Raw genomic sequence first — 17,334 nt, forward strand, 5'->3', positions numbered from 1 at the left:
TCTATGAGTTCAAGACAAGCCTGGGCAACACAGCGAGACCCTGTCTCTACAAAAAATAGAAAAACTAGCTGGGTGTGGTGGTGCATGCCATTAATCTCAGGAAGCTGAGGCAGGAGGATCACCTGAGCCTGGGAGGTCAAGGCTGTAGTGAGCCATGTTCACACCACTGCACTCCAGCCTGGGCAATAGAGTGAAATCCTGTCTCAACAAAGAAACAAACAACTGTAGATGAGCTTTGCAAAGAGGCAGACATTTAGGGTGGGTTTACATCAAATAAAGCAGAGAATGTAAGTGCAACAGCCACAGCTCTCAGGGGTGTTCCCTTGAGGCAGCCAGACAGAAAGCCACTCACGGCCCCTCCCTGCTGAGGCTGACCTCCTCCTGCTGGTCACCCTGGGATGCCACGCTGCAAATGAAGGCCAGTGGGCTTCTCTGGCCCCACTTCTGTTTTCTATACTAGATTTCCATTTTGTGTTTGCTGAAAAGATCAGCTTCCAGCCTTCACATTCGACCTGAGAGGAGTCCTTTACCAAAAAATGCATTTTCTGACTTGATAAGCAGCCCAAGGGCAGATTCAGAATGCTTTATTAATCTCCCTTTTCAAATATTTTCAAGGAGGTGATCATTTCAGAGATCTGCTCATGGTGTATTTATTCCTACTTCTCACGTACATGAGAAAGCAAACCAGATATGGGAAAGAAAAAAAAAATATTTCCAAATCAGCGTAGCTCCAAGCAACAGAAAGCAAAGATGGAATTCCTTGTCGCTGTCTCTTGACTTCTGCTTTAGGACTGAGAGCTGCCCAGGAAGACTGCGTTAACACAAAGCCATACTCCTCTACGAGAGTCTAGGGCAGAGTTCTCTCTTTGTAGTGACGACTAGGTAGTTCTGCCAGTGAGAGTGGGGCCACAGGCCTGGGATTTGAACAGGAAGTGAGGCCAATCCTAAATGAAATCAAACTGTGAATAAAGGAAGATTAAAATAAAAATTGACAGCATAGTTCACAGAGCCAGTGCCGTGGCGCAGCTGCTTGGAAGTCGCTGCCATCATACGCTTTGGACAGGAGACATGAAACACTGCCTGGATAGCTATTGGCTGAGGAGGTTGTGAGAAGCATATTTGTCTGCACATTGTGGTGCTTGTGACACCGGGAAGGTAAGAGGGGCTGTGGGAACGTTGACAGGCTGATAGGTTTCTTTGGAAACAGCCTGTCAATGCTGCCAGGAGTGCGGGAAGCTTCATGTTCTAATTCCAAAGCTCTTCTCTCCACACTTTCTAACCTAACGATTCGACGCTAGAATAACTCTTTCAGAGAGGACACTGGATTAGGGATCAGGAACTCCAGCTCCAGCCCTCCCTCTGCTCACTTGCATGCACAAAATGCTTAACTTCTCCAGGTTCATGTGCTTAAAAGGGTATTTTCAGCTTTGGGAGGGAGAGTCGGGTGGGGGACAGTGAGAGATTGGGGAGGAGAGAAAGGGAGGGATGGGACTTGGTGCCTGGGTTTCTGGGCCTTGGCTGGACAGGTCTGGGGCCTGGAGGACACGGAAATGCAGAACAGAACCAATACCACTCCAAAAAGGTTTTAGCCCATTTTCCACCACGTTGGTTGAAACATTACCATAAGTAGTAGCGGGTTGACTAGCTGCCCCCAAAAGGATACGCCCAAGTCCTGACCACCAGAACTTGTGAATATGATCTTATTTGGAAAAAGGATTTTTGCAGGTGTAATTAAGGCTGAGATCATCCTGGATGGTCAGTGAGCCCTAAATCCAATGACAGGTGTCCTTATAAAAGAAAGGCAGAGGGAGATTTGAGAGACTCAGACACACAGGGAGGAAGGTGATGTGAAGACAGAGGCAAAAACTGCAGGTCTGCAGCTCCAGGCCAAAAAATGCCTGGAGCCACCAGACGCTGGGAGAGGGATGGAAGATTTTTTCCCCTAGAGACTTCAGAGGGCACAGCTCTGCCAACACCTTGATTTCAGACTTCTGGCCTCTAGAACTGAGAGACAATCCATTGTTTTCTTGTTGAAGCCCCACAGTTGGGGGTGATATGTATGGCAGTCCTAGGAAACTAATAGGGGACAGCCCAGCATCTCTTTAAAAATACTTCCACCTTCCCCTTGGGGTTTTAAAAACATTCATTTAAACCAGCTTCAATCCCCAATTTAAACATGAAGCAGGAATGTCTCTCTCTAAATGTACTGCACACTGGGGTATTCCCAGAACAAAGCTATCTCGCCACTTGAGCCCAACTCAGACAAATGCCAATGTGGCAGACCTGCTTGACACTGCTTGGTGCTGGTGCTGGGAGGAGACAGCTCTTCCACCATCACTTCCTGTCAAAAGGCCGGAGATAGGCTGGCAGGACAGTAAAGATCAATAGGGAGTTGCCAGCATGAGGTCATTTTTGGTGTGAGAGTGTCATCATTCAAGTGGGTGGTCCTTAGCTAGCATAGGCCCATGTACACTCTGGTATAGAGCATGACTACCCGCCATGATGCCTCCAAAAGGATGCTGTCAGTCTCTGTGCAGGCCGGGGACACGGACCGTCTTCTACATGGGTGCAAGATGCACCCTCCAGCCTCATTCATCCTTTGATTCAAGAAGAGAGCAAAGTTTTCTGAGCCCCGATGGTTGGCCCTGCCTGATTGGCACTCACCACCCCACACTCTCGCTCAGATGCCCTTGCGACCCAGGATGCAATTTACAAAAACAATGGCAGACAAGTGGCAGGAAGCAGAGATGTGGTGAGGCTCTAGCATATCCTGAAGTTCACTGTTTGACCAGCAACCAAGGAGAGAGACTGCAGTACAAAATATAGATGCTTGCATTTGGCAAGGAAGCTGAGGTGATCACTGATTTAAAATACCCACTAGGCCTTCACTACTGAATTCACCTACCTCAGTATGCTAGGACCAAGAGAACTTTCTACATAGACCTGAATTCAGGTAGAACTTCCTTTCTTAAATTCCTGGAAAAGAATATTGACAACAATCAACTATGCTTCACAAAGTACTGGTTTCAGAATAGGGAGCTAGACACTCCTGTAATCCCAGCACTTTGGGAGGCCAAGGCGGGTGGATCACCTGAGATCAGGAGTTCGAGACCAGCCTAACAAACATGGTGAAACCCCGTCTCTACTAAAAATAAAAAATTAGCTGGGCGTGGTGGCTCGCGCCTGTAGTCTCAGTTACTCGGGAAGCTAAGGCAGGGGAATTTCTTGAACTCGGGAAGCGGAGGTTGCAGTGAGCTGATATTGCACCACTGCACTCCAGCCTGGGAGGTTACAGTGAGCTGAGATTGTGCCACTGCACTCCAGCCTGGGCGACAGAGTGAGACTCCATCTGAAAAAAAAAAAAAAAAAAAAAAAAAAAAAAAAGAAGAAGAATAGGGAGCTAGAGAAATACTCTTGGAGGCATTTTCCTTGACCATAGAACAAATTATTACCATCTTAACTGCACATTTCAGTTTTGATAAGATGAATGTTTTTATTTTTAATTTTTAAATGTGGTCAAACACACATAAAGTTTACCTTTCGTTTTTGAGACACGGTCTTGCTCTACTGCCCAGGCTGCAGTGCAGTGGCACAATCACAGCTCACTGCAAAAATTTACCATTTTTAAGTGTACAATTTAATAGTGTTAAGTAACCATTTCAAACTATAGAGTTCAGTACCATTTTAGTGGTTTAATGGTTACCAGCGAAGTAACCATGTTTAAAGTGCCCAATTCAGTAGGGTTAAATACGTTCACATTGCTGTAGAGCCAATCCCCAGAACTTTTTCATCTTGCAAAACTGAAACTCTACATCCATTTAAAGAAAGCTCCCTATTCCCCTCTGCCCTCAGCTTCTGGCAACTATAATTCCACTTCTGTCTCTATGAATTCGACTACTCTGGATATCTCATATAAGTGAAATCATACCATATTAGTCTTGTGACGGGCTTATTTCACTTCACATAATGTCTTCAAATTTCATGCACATTGCAGTATGTGTCCAAATTTCCTTCCTTCCTTATTATTTCTTCACTCCTTATTATTCATTCCCTTCCCTTTCAAGGCTCAATAATACTCCATTTATGTATATGCCACATTTTGTTTACCTATTTATCCCTTGGACATTTGGGTTGTTTCCACCTTTTGGCTATTGTGAATAATGTTGCTATAAACATGGATGTACAAACGATGAGTTAAATGTTTAATTTTTCTTTAGTGGGTAAAATTCTCCTTGTACTTCTCTTTGCATATTCAGAACCAAAATATACCATCTAATTGTTAGTTATCAATAATCTTGAAGAGATTCGTGGAGGTTTAAATCATGGGGTTCATCTCATGGGGTCCCTTTCAGCCAAAGATTCTCTCGAAGGAACTCCACGATACATTGACAAACAATTTCTAGCAGTTGTATTCTTGTTTGATCATGAAGAAAACATGTGGCCTCTGCCTCTTTGCCAAAGGTTGCTCCTATTCACACATCAGAACTGGAATTGATTTCTGTCTTCTACTTACACACATTTGTAACTCCTGTGGCAAATACTACAGTATTTATAAGTAATTTAAGACATTGTTTCTTGGAACTTTTGACTCCTTGGGTCATCCTAATGAATTTTGAATGGACTTCTGTAAGAGGAAAGCTATACTCCTCATCCTTGAATTCCCATGGGGGCCGGGCGCAGTGGCTCACACGTGTAATCCAAGCACTTTGGGAGGTTGAGGCGGGTGGATCACGAGGTCAGGAGATCGAAACTATCCTGACTAACATGATGAAACCCTGTCTCTACTAAAAATACAAAAAATTAGCCGGGCGTGGTGGTGGGCGCCTGTAGTCCCAGCTACTTGGGAGGCTGAGGCAGGAGAATGGCATGAACCCAGGAGGCAGAGCTTGCAGTGAGCCGAGATTGCGCCACTGCACTCCAGCCTGGGCAACAGAGTGAGACTCCGTCTCAAAAAAAAAACCAAAAAACAAAACGAAACAAAAAAAAAAAAAAACAAAGAATTCCCATGGGTTCCTCTACTACCTCAGCCTCGCCTGAAATAGAGATTTGAGGGCCCACATTTCCCCAAAACATGTTCTTTTTAAAAAATAATAATTTATTTACTTTTTCAACTTTTACTAAGATCCAGCAGGTACATGTGCAGGTTTGTTACCTGGGTTTATTTCATGATGCTGAGGTTTGGGGTATGAATGATCCCTTCACCCCAGTAGCAAGCATAGTATTCCAACAGTTAGTTTTTCAACCCTTGCCCCTCTTCCTCTCACCCCTCTCTAGTAGTCCCCAGTGTCTACTGTTCTCATCTTTATGTCCATGTGTACCCAATGTTTAGCTCTCACTTATAAGTGAGAACATGGTATTTGGTTTTCTGTTCCTGTGCTAATTCACTTAAGATAATGGCCTCCAGCAGCATCCCTGTTGCTGCCAAGGACATTATTTCATTCTTTTTTATGGCTGCATAGTATTCCGTGTGGTATATGTACCACATTTTCTTTATGTAATTCACTGTTGATGGGCACCTAGGTTGATTCCATATCTTTGCAATTTGTGAATAGTGCTGTGATGAACGTACAAGTGCATGTGTCTTTTTGGTGGAACCATTAATTTCCTTTGGGTGTATACCAGGTAATGGGATGGCTGGGTCAAATGGTAGTGTTTTAAGTTCTTTGAGATATCTCCAAATTGTTTCCCACAGTGGCTGAACTCATTTAGATTTCCACCAACAGTATGTAAGTGTTCCCTTTTCTCTGTAGCCTCACCAATATCTGTTATTTGTTTACTTTTTAATAATAGCCATCCTGACTGGTATGAGATGGTATCTCATTGTGGTTTTGATTTGCATTTCCCTGATGATTAATGATGATGAGCATTTTTTCATATGTTTCTTGGCCACTTGTATGTCTTGTAAGAAGTGTCTGTTCATGTCTCCAAACACGTTCTGCTAATCTCATGAGCATAAGCTCGGTGCTTACATGTTGTGTTGATTTGTAAAGATGGCCCATTTCTGTTGAAGGGCTAATGCCCATTTTTAATGCCAGGCAGGTGGTCCCAGGCAAGGTAGCCCTTGAGGTCAACCACTCTACTACAGAGACCAGGGAGGACACAAAGGCCACCATGTGAATCTAAGGACCAGTCCTCTTCTCTTTCACTACAGCCCTACCCTGGGTCTTCCTAGATGTCACATTCAAAAAGAGCAAGGAGGTTGAGGGGAACTCTCAAAGGCTGATCACTTATGTGTCATCAAAGAGGCTCCCACTCCACCAGTTACTCACTGTGTGGCTTGTCATAAAACCTTGCTGTACCTCAGCTTCCTGATCTGTCCTGAGGTTCATCATTGTACCCATAAAATTGTGTTATGATTGTTCAATGAACGGACATTTTTAAATGCTGAAGAGTACCTTGCACATACTTAGCTGTTAGCTCTTATATCATTATGAACAGATCACTAGTTTGGAATGGATTAGAGCCATTTTTGTATTCCTTCCTCTCTCACTCCCTTTCCTTCCCCCCAGTAACCCAATGAGGTGGGAGTCTTCTAGAGAAATGCAAATCATTGAACAGGAAAATAAAGGAGGACGTGTATTTTCCCTGTAAGTGAATGTGCAACCCACACCATACCAGCTTTGGTTAAGAGAGGTAGGACCAGACTGAAAACACTGAGGACTTATGAAGAACCCGAAAGAATGTACTGCATAAGAATAGGCTGGTTTTTAAAGTTTTTACCGAGGGTTGACGAGATCTGTGAAATGAATGCCACCCCGAGGTGGGAAGGCTGCTCGTGAAACCAGCTATGGGTTAGGAAGAATGAAGCCAGCTATGACAGCCTTTCTGACTGGGTCCTTCATCTGGAGCCTGGTCCCACGTCAGTGTGACAAGCAGGATCCTGAAGAAATAAATGACATGCTAGTCCCTGTGTCCATAGGCTGCTTGTCTGCACTGCCTGGTCATCGATTCTGAATCCTTTCCTGTTATTCCTTCCTGCCAGATCCTCCCACTAATTCTCAATGGGTACCCTGAGCTGGGCCTGCCTTATCTTTTCTGTAAACAGCCTTTAAAGGTAAAGAAAGAAAGATGTTGACTTTTATGGCTCATAAAGCTGCTTGCAGATATCCAATTTAGCACAACCTACTTCCACTAACGGTATAGTTTAACACTTCCTTCACACTGCACGGATCTATCTTAAATTTTCAGTGGCCAACGATGAACCGAAGATGAACCAAAAGAGGCTGCATCGTGAAGAGGCTGACTTGTAAATTAGAGGTTTGTCCCACGTAGGAAACCTGACACCTTTTGAAAATGACAAGGATAGTCTTTTGAGTGTCACCACAGAACAACAGCAGAAATTTATGATGTTTTCGGAGGGTGTAATCAAACTGTAAGCCTGACATCAAATACCTCTTGGTCTGTTTTTTCTCATCTATAAAATAAGAGGGTTGGAACAGTTGATTTTCATGTCTCTTTGGGCTCTCACATATTGTGATTCTAATACTGGAGTGCCTGTGGCTAGGTGATGTGGGATTACAAAGTCTTTCACAAATTCAAAGTGGGGAGCTGGCCCCAACACTTGTGGGCTACTTTTAGACATGATGCAACTGGCCTTTACGGATGACGCTGACTCATTCCAACTCCAGACAGGCCCTGCATCCTCTGAGGACTTTTCTGCCAACGCCACCTTCAGCTCCCACAATCCACGCACACCTCCCGCCTTTTCATCTTCCTGGAGCAGCCTTTGTCACGCCTCCAAGCACACCTTGCGAACCACATCTGCCCACATTTCTGGAGCGAAAAAGGAATTACTCCCGTTGCCAAGGAGGCAGCAGTGTGGAGTAAACACTGGCGGCCCCTCTTTGGACCCCCTACTCACCCCTCCAGAACACAAAAGCAGCCATTTTTCTGGCCGCAGGAGACCATGGCACTAGTGGGTGGGGCCATTTTGGTTCCGGCCTGGCCGGGAAGCTGGCTCCCAAGGCCTCTCCACAGTCTGGAGAGGACGGCAGTGCGCACGCTTCTCCTTCCACAGCCCATACGTCTCGCTTGGTGCCGGGCGCAGGGTCTGTCTTTTAGAAGCAGCCTTAGGAGCCCCCAGTTGTCACTTCCACAGGCGGGGGCGACTGAGACTCTGAGCTGGCTCAGAACTTTTGCAGCAGCCCCAGCTCTCCAGAAGGTGAGAACCAGCCTCCATCTTTGAGACTTAGGGAGGTGCAAGTCCATTGAAACTTAGGTTTTAGGTTTGCGTTTGGGATGTGGAAGCCACATGCTCCGCAGTTTCTCAGAAAAGGTGTGCTTTGGGTAATGAGGCTGTGCCTCGTTTGGCATCCTGTGTTTGTTTCACCTAAACATTGGAGTAGTTGAGGGGTGCGAGGTGGATACCCTAGACACTCTTGAGGACCTGCCAGGTACCAAGCGCTCAGCTTATCCAGACTTTCAGATTCATGTTCTTTTTCCTCTTTGGAAGTGGCTCTCTAGGCCCGTTTTTCCGTGAACGAAAGAGATCCTTCCTTCTCATCTCTCAAGCTCAGTTTCCAAACTTACCTCTTTCATGAAGCCTCCAGAAATGATTTCAAGCCAACAGAGACCACACCTCGAATTTCATTAAACTTATAAGTGCTATGTGATGTATTAATTTTAAACACATTTAAATCCCCTAGTTATTTCTTCCTGTTCACCATCTCTAAATATGTTAAAATGTAAATAGTTACGAATGAGATATTTTCCAACACCTTTCTTCCCCTTACAAATACTCCTTACATCTAGTACCCTCCCGCGCTGGGTTAGCTGACAGTTTCCATTTTGTGTAATTTTATTAATTTACTCAGCAAAACCTCCGTTAAACACCTATAATGGGCAGGTGTGAGAGAGACAAAGATAACACATCCAAGCCCTTGAGGATTTCAAATTCTATTATGGGAAAAGTTCCAATGGGAAATATTGTCACAGAGGTGTGAACAGAGCTGTGAAAACAGAAGAGCAACTTTACCCAAGAAAAAGTCGGTAAGGCATTACAGGAGATATGTGAGCAGGGTTTTGAAGGATGAATATGAGTACACTACACAGATAAGAGGGAAAGGTATTCCAAGCAGAACACATTGTGCATGCAAAGGTATAGAGTCATCAGTTGACAAGCAAGCCCCAGAAAATAATGGAAATCTCAGAAGAGCTGGAATGAGTTGCAATTGAGATGATTAGCAAGCATTAGTTTGGCACGGCAGGTTATCAGCACAGATGGACAACTTTTTACACTATGCTTATATGCTTAGGAGTTTAGATGTTATATGGTCAGCAACCAGTACCCAATAGAAGTTTATAAAATCACCTTTAGCTTTCAGGGTTTGTTTTTGTTTTTGTTTTTTTTGAGACAGGGCTTTGTGACCCAGGCTGGAGTACAGTGGCATGATCATAGAAGATTTTTAAAAATAGAAATAAACTTGAATACATTTCTGGCTTGGAAATTGTGTTTAGATTGTGTACAATGCCCAGGATCATGCTGGACACACAGAAGACAATAAACAAGATCCTACTGAATAGGAGTTCAAGGAAAGTCAGAAAAGAGGAATCATGGAAAGAGATGATGAGGCCATACTTATCACTTTTCCAAATTTTAGCTGCCATTGCTCATTCTACTAAAGACTAGAGGCTCTGCAATGATACAAACAGAAGTTAATTTTCTCAAAAAGAACAACACTGTGCTTACAGGTGCTGTCAGTACCTTAGCTGTTGCTGTGAAAATTGTGCGTATATTATTTGGCACTGTGTGTCCCTACTGCTCTGCAGGGTTGACCATTGTATTAGCCCATTCTCACATTGCTAAAGAGAACTACCTGAGACTGGGTAATTTATAAAGAAAAGAGGTTTAATTGACTTACAGTTCCACAGTAAGCATGGCTGGGGAGGCCTCAGGAAACTTACCATCATGGCAGAAGGGGAAGCAGGCACATCTTACATGGCTGGTGAAGGAAGAAGAGAGAGAGAAGTGGGAGGCTCAACGTGCTTTTAAATAACCAGATCTCATGAGAACTCACTCACTATCACAAGAACAGCAAAGGGGAAATCCACCCCCATGATTCAGTCACCTCCCACCAGGCCCCTCCTCCAACACTAGAGATTAAAATTTGACATGAGATCTGGGCAGGGACACAAATCCAAACCATATCAACTGTGACACAACTTGCTCTCACCTTATAGCTGAGGAAATGGGACATAAACCACATTCATTCATTCACTTCATACTTATTGAGGGCCTGTCATCACTACCCCATCTTACCTGATGAAATGATTATCCTTTGTCTAGAAATAAATGTGGAGGTGAAGTCATCAGATTAAAGTATTTTGAGAAAGTAGGTACAGATGGTTGAGCATTTCTGTAACACTTTCTCAAACTTCTTTCATCTTCCTCCTACTTCTCCTTCCTCCTCCTCCTTCTTCTTTAACTAATGTAATTAAAGGAACTGCTTAAGGTGAGTCTTGGTTTCAAATTCCAGCTCTGTCACTTACTAGCTATGGGACCTCAGTCGAGTCATTTTTCCTCCTCTTAGTCTCAATTGCTTTTCTGTAAAATAGACTTATAAGGATTAAATAAGATAATGTGCAGAAAGGGCCTAGAATAGCACCTGGTGCAAAGTCAATCCTTAATACATGGTGCCTATTATAACAAACTGTTTTTTATACCGTTGGATGAATTCCAAGAAGGACCAACCTACATGTAAAGTGTATTAGGGTGACATTTTGGAGAACTGTCCAGGAGGAAACTCCGAGCTTATATTTGGTGTCACTTGGATTCTGACAGCCAAATCTATGTTCCCAATTTCAAAATCTTTTGGCCAGGTGTGGTGGCTCACACCTGTAATCCTAGCACTTTGGGAGGCCAAGGTAGGTAGACTGCTTGAGCCCAGGAATTTGAGATGAGCCTGGGCAACATGGCAAAATCCTATCTCTATAAATTTTTTTTTTTTTAATTAGCCAAGCATGGTGGTGCATGCCTGTAGTCCCAGCTACTCGAGAGGCTGAGGTAGGAGGACCGCTTGAGCCTGGGAGGTTGAGGTGGCACTGAGCCGAGATCGTGCCACTGCACTCCAGCCTGGGTGATAGAGTAAGACCCTGTCCAAAAAAACCCCAAACAAACATAATCTTTCTTTTATCATAATTCTTAGTGAGTCTGCAGTCTTATCTCTTTTCACTAGACTGTTTCTGCACAGTGGTCTTAGCTTAGCCTATCCCTACAACAAGCTTTTTTGTTTTGTTTGGGCCAATGGTCAAGCTCTGGAAATGCTTTAAAAGCATTTTTTTAATCACTAAGTCCTCTGAAATGATATACTCTGCTGTAGGTGAAATCATCCAACTCAAACGTAAGTGATTAGGCAGTAACATTGAATTAATTGCTATTAATTATAAATGAGTGGAAAAAATAATCTCATATTTGTTCTGACCTCTTTTTCAACTCAAAACAGGCAGATTGTGAACACAACACTTTCTCTCACCCATCCAGTATTAACAGAGTAGTATGACCACAGAAAAGAATTCATGGAAAATGAAATTCTCAGTAAGAGTGAATTCACAGGTCATACCCAGGAAGAAAAGCCTTAAACGGGGAAAATGCCCCTCTCACCCTACCCACAGCACTCTCACCCTCTACTCCCCACAATTAAAAGGTGAAAATCTGACCCAGCTGTTGAGAAGGCCCACACACGGGAGAGATGGTAGATGTGAAAATGTGGAAGAATGAGAAATCCTCTACAAAGATCTTCACAAATCTAAATGCTGATTGCTAGTGTCTTACAAACCTGTAGAGATTAAGTTACTCCCTTTTCTTAATCTCTGTATTTGAATAGCTTCCTCTCTGTGGTGTGTCTACAGGTGCAAGTGGTGTGCATTCTAATCCCAGTTGTTAAAAACAGGCAGGGTGCCCCCATCTGTTCCCAACTCACATCAATTTCTGCTAAGGAGGAAGATGCCTTAATGCAGTGGTTCCCAGTCTTGGATGAATATGGGAATCACCTGGGGAGCATTAACAACTATTGGTGGCTGGAACCTAGCACGATGGTTTTCAAACTTTGCTACATATTAGAATCACTCTGGAGGTATTTTGTTTTTGTTTTTTTGTTTTTGAGACAGAGGCTTGCACTTTCGCCCAGGCTGGAGTGCAGTGGCTTGATCTTGGCTCACTGCAAGCTCCGCCTCCTGGGTTCATGCCATTCTCCTGCCTCAGCCTTCTGAGTAGCTGGGACTACAGGTGCCCGCCACCACGCCCAGCTAATTTTTTGTATTTTTAGTAGAGACAGGGTTTCATCATGTTGGCCAGGATGGTCTCGATCTCCTGACCTCGTGATCCGCCTGCCTCAGCCTCCCAAAGTGCTGGGATTATAGGGGTGAGCCACTGCGCCCGGCCACTGTGGAGGTTTTAAAACTCCCAATGCCCAGGCTGTACCCCAGACCAATCACATTGTTTTCTGTGGCACCCAGGTATCAGTCGTTCTTAAAACTTCTCAGGTGGCTCCAATGTGCAGCCAAATTTGAGAACCAGTGTGTGAGAGAGTCTGAAAGGAATGGTCTGGGGTGTGATCTGGCAGTGGGATTTTTAAAGCTTCCTAAGACAGTCTCCTAGGCAGAGCTTTGAGCCATGGGATAAAACAAGGAGATAGTGAAGCTCAACAAGGACATACATACCCATGTGAAGGAACACTGTAGAAAGGAAAGAACTGTCTGGATGGCCTGAGTGAGATGGACACAGTCTTGGCATTCACCGCTAGTCCCCTCCATGTTCCCCTCTATCCTTCACTGACAGACGCCAATTTTGTTCTGGTGGTAAAGCACCTGCCTCCAAACCACTACATTTCCCAGCCTGCCTTGCAACAATGGATGCACATGTGATATCTCTCTGGCCAATGAAAATCTTAGGGCGGAAATTCTGGGAAGACCTTTATTTAAAAAAAAAAAAAAAGCCACCTCAGCTAGAAGTGCTTTTGGCCTTTGTCTTTATTCCTGCCTGAAAACAAATGTGAGGCTGAGGATAAGACAGCCTTCGTATACCAAGAGGACACAACCGTCACACTCTGAGAATGTTGGTGCAGAAAGCTAGGAAGAATTTGAGATCCCAGTGTCATCACGGAGCCCCCATACCTGCCTATCTGCAGGCTGTATGTGAGTAATTTTCTCCATAATTTGTTTAAGCTTTAAAAATACATTTATTTCTATATTGGAAGCTATACCATCCAAAGAAGAAAGGGATAAGATAAAGCTAATAAGAGAAAGAAACTATCCACAGAATAAGTAACAAGGAAGTCAAGACAGAATGTGTGAATTTAAAACAGAGTGGGGCTAGGCACTGTAGCTCATGCCTGTAATCCCAACATTTTGGGAGGCCGAGGCTGGAGGATCACTTAAGGCCAGGAGATTGAGACCAGCCTGGCCAATGTGGCGAAACCCTGTCTGTATAAAAAATACAAAAATTAGCCAGGTGTAGTGGTGCATGCCTGTAATCCCAGCTACTCTGGAGGCTGAGGCACAAGAATCACTTGAACCCAGGAGGCGGAGGTTGCAGTGAGCTGAGATTGTGCCACTGCACTCCAGCCTCGGTGACAGAGGGAGACTCTGTCTCAAACAAAACAAAAACAATGTGGGAAGAGAAAGAAATATTGTGGCAGAGAATGTTTATATTTTAAGGATAACCTGTTTGATAATGTTAGTATTTCTTTTCTTTTTTTTTCCTCTCTTGGTTTGTCATGTATTAGTTTCATGACTCCTTTTGAAGTTTTCTTGAATCTAGCTACTTCTCAATCTTCATGACTCTAGACTTAGGGGCTGTGCCATTTATTTCAAACATAAATATACAAATGATAATCATGCAAATCAGATGGAAATCATTGTTTTTCTAGCATTTTGCAGCACCGAACATATTCTTTAACCCCCAAAATGATATTGTTCACATGGCTTTCTTTCCTATTAAACACTTGTAGCTTCCTGTGGATGTGTCTGTCTCTTTCACTTCCATATCCCCAGTACTTAAGAGATCTTAGCACATAATAGATATCCTTAAATGCTTGGAAGAAAAGAAGGCAGAAGGATGAATATGTTAGGAGTCGGGCAGGAACCTTTCCTTAGAGGGAGGAAAATTTTAATGGGGAACTTTCTTTTTAATATTTTTTGTTTGTTTGTTTGTTTTTTGAGACGGAGTCTCGCTCTGTCGCCCAGGCTGGAGTGCAGTGGCGCGATCTCAGCTCACTGCAAGCTCCGCCTCCTGGGTTCGCGCCATTCTCCTGCCTTAGCCTCTCCAAGTAGCTGGGACTACAGGCGCCCGCCACCACGCCCGGCTAGTTTTTTTTTTTTGTATTGTTAGTAGAGACGGGGTTTCACCGTGGTCTCGATCTCCTGACCTCGTGATCCGCCCGCCTCGGCCTCCCAAAGTGCTGGGATTACAAGCGTGAGCCACTGCGCCCAGCCTCTTTTTAATATTTATATGTATATATATTATATATGCTATATATAATATATATATATATATATATTTTTTTTTTTTTTTGCTAGACACGGAGTCTCATTCTGTTGCCCAGGCTGGTTTCAAACTCCTGGGCTCAAGCAAACCTTCCACCTCAGCCTCCCAAAGTGCAGCGATTATAGGCGTCAACCACTGCACCTGGCCAGGAAACAGTTTTTAAACAACTTTCTGTGCTGGCCAGTGGGTGGTGGAGTTGGTTTAAGGCAGCTGTGTTCAGAAAGGATGTGAAATGATCATGTATGGCACGTTTTAAAAGTTGAGTCTTTGTAAATCGTGTTGTTTCATTATGCAGTTCAATTTCTCTCTGCTGCTAGGCTTCTTCTCTGAGTTTTGACAGCCATACCTAGGGATTTTCTTAAAGAAAATACAACCATCTTTAATTTTGTCTTTGTCTAATCATTTGCAGGTCTGGTCTCAATACTATGTGGATTAATGAACTATTTCAAAATTTTGATAACTCTAAAGACTGTTAATTGTGTTCAGTAAGATTTCTCCTGTAAAGTACCTACTATTGTGCCTGGCAAAATGAAAAAGCAGATGCACTTTTCTTTCACTATATTTGTATTAATACATGTCTTCTAGAAGTGTTTGTGCATTGGTTCTAATTAGTGGCAAGGACTTAGTCTTATTGAGATATTGTTCTTCTAGTTCTACCATGTGATATTCCAAATTCTTTGAAAAATTCTCAAGAATAATTGTTGAAATTAAATAGCAAATTGGAAAATTTTCCAGTTTTATGATAGTTCCCCTTTTCTCCTCTTTTTCATTAGTTTTTGTTGTTGTTGTTTTTAAGATGGAGTTTCACTCTGTCACCCGGGCTGGAGCTGCCTCCCAGGTTCAAGCGATTCTCCTGCCTCAGCCTCCCAAGTAGCTGGGACTACAGGCACCTGCCACCATGCCTGGCTAATTTTTGTATTTTTAGTAGAGACAGGGTTTCACCATGTTGGCCAGGATGGTCTCGAAATTCTGATCAGCCCACCTCAGTCTTCCAAAATGCTGGTATTACAGGCATGAGCCACCATGCCTGACCACATTAGTTCTTTCTTTTTCTCGAATCCTTTCTGACAATAGGATGACTGATGATAGTAAGTCATAGCACAGGGAGCTAGGAAGTGGCTGACAGCTGGGAGGACAACAGCTCCAGTATGTCTTCATGAAGGATGGTGAGCCTTGGTCTCCTTCCCCAGGTGCTTTCCTCGTGTGAATGGGAAGTGAACTTATGGCCCCTTTTTTTCTTAATTTTTTGTGGCTTATGACATAAGTAATTTGCTCTAGAGAAACACTGAAACTTCTTAGGAAAAAGCTAATGAAGAATAAAGTAAATTCATTATTTTGTAAATGCCAGAGATGGTAATTATGGGAAGACACAGTGACTCAAGAAACTCAGATCCTTTTAGAAGCAGGTAGGAGAATTAATTGTAAATGAATATCATGAACTCATAGATCATTCTCTTTTTCTTTTTTTCTCATAGATCATTCTCTTTTCAAAAGTCCGTAGTTGCACAGTAATGGCAAATGTCAACATAGGTATTGTTCTTTGATAACTATAAAATTTAAATGCTGATGTTTAAGAAAACTTATTTTAAAGAGTATCATTAATTTTAAGAAATTATCAAAATAAATGGTCACCCAGAAAACTGAATCAGGCAATTCAAAGCAAATCTCCGTTAGTAATTTGAAAGGTATCCCCAAAGCTATTTTAAAATTCACATATTGCATTCATTCACAGAAAATGAATGATAAGATTCGTATTTTTTAGTAAAATTATTTGAGCAATTTTGAATGGGGCAATGATTTAACAAATTAAGAAAGGAACAAGAGTTGCTAGACAATAAACACTATAGTTTTATAATAAATGTAGTTTAGTTAAGGTATTCCAAATAATCTGTTACACAACTATACAATGCCAATTTCCATGATGAGGACATACAGATAAAAATGTACAATACCTGAAAACCACTGAATATTTACAGTTGCTAGTTCCAAATACTCAGAAAAGAAGCTGACAATGTATCAGTGTCCAAAATAAGGCATTTGATGTCCTCATTGATTGACATAACCTATTTATTGCCTTGTTTTTGTTTTAATATGGAATAAGAGTGAAAATTAGTTAGCTAGCTTCATCTGTCAGATGTTGACTTCACACCCTTTCCAGGGCTTTCTGACATATTTCACATCAACATATGCAAAAATGACAAAAACAGACAAAATGGCAATATCAGTACAGCATACTGGGGTACACTAAGAAGCCAGGTCAGCTACGCCAGGACTTCCCTGCACTTCCCATGGCTGAGGAAGTCAATATTTTGGCAGGCCCAGGTGGGAGCCCAAGTTTAGTCATTTTATTGGACAATGAAATTGTGGGCGACTTAAAGTATGGTTAAATCAGAGCAGGGGATGGTGGGTGTTTATTTTTTGGTTTATCTAAGGTAGCATTACATTAGCAATATCTTTCTAATACTTCGTCAAGTTGGTTGGATAACTGAAATAATAATATGGTTAAAGTTGAGAAAGAAAAAATGACTTTATATAAATGTCTATTCATTTGGCAATCTTCTCCTGTCACACTCGAGAATTTTCTTTGAGTATGGGTGTACTGACTGGAATTGGCCAGGTTATATTTTTTGTATCAAGCATATCCATAAACAACATCTTTACTATTGATATGGTTTGGCTGTGTCCCCACCCAAATCTCATCTTGAATTGTAGCTCCCATAATCTCCATGTATTGTGGGAGGTACTGGTGGGAGGTAATTGAATCATGGGGGTCAGTTTTTCCCTGCTATTCTCATGATAGTGAATAAGTCTCATGAGATCTAATGGTTTTATAAAGGGCAGTTCCCCTGCAC

General features: G+C 42.7%; 1 protein-coding gene across 3 annotated transcripts in view; it reads right to left on the minus strand.

Annotated features, from left to right (window-relative positions):
• Positions 1 to 17,334, minus strand: part of CDKAL1 (CDK5 regulatory subunit associated protein 1 like 1) — a 759,164-nt gene that overhangs the window by 12,799 nt on the left and 729,031 nt on the right. The window contains exon 16 of one of the 3 annotated variants that reach the window (XM_063632136.1): positions 9,904 to 9,941. In XM_063632136.1, coding sequence (XP_063488206.1) covers positions 9,906 to 9,941 — 36 coding nt within the window. In that variant the 3' untranslated portion in view covers positions 9,904 to 9,905. Of the gene's footprint in view, positions 1 to 9,153; positions 9,942 to 17,334 lie in introns of those variants that run through there. The other 2 variants (XM_063632135.1, XM_063632137.1) reach the window with 2 other exon arrangements.

Source organism: Symphalangus syndactylus, chromosome 23, assembly GCF_028878055.3.
Source record: "Symphalangus syndactylus isolate Jambi chromosome 23, NHGRI_mSymSyn1-v2.1_pri, whole genome shotgun sequence".
In the NCBI taxonomy this organism is placed as follows: Eukaryota; Metazoa; Chordata; class Mammalia; order Primates; family Hylobatidae; genus Symphalangus; species Symphalangus syndactylus.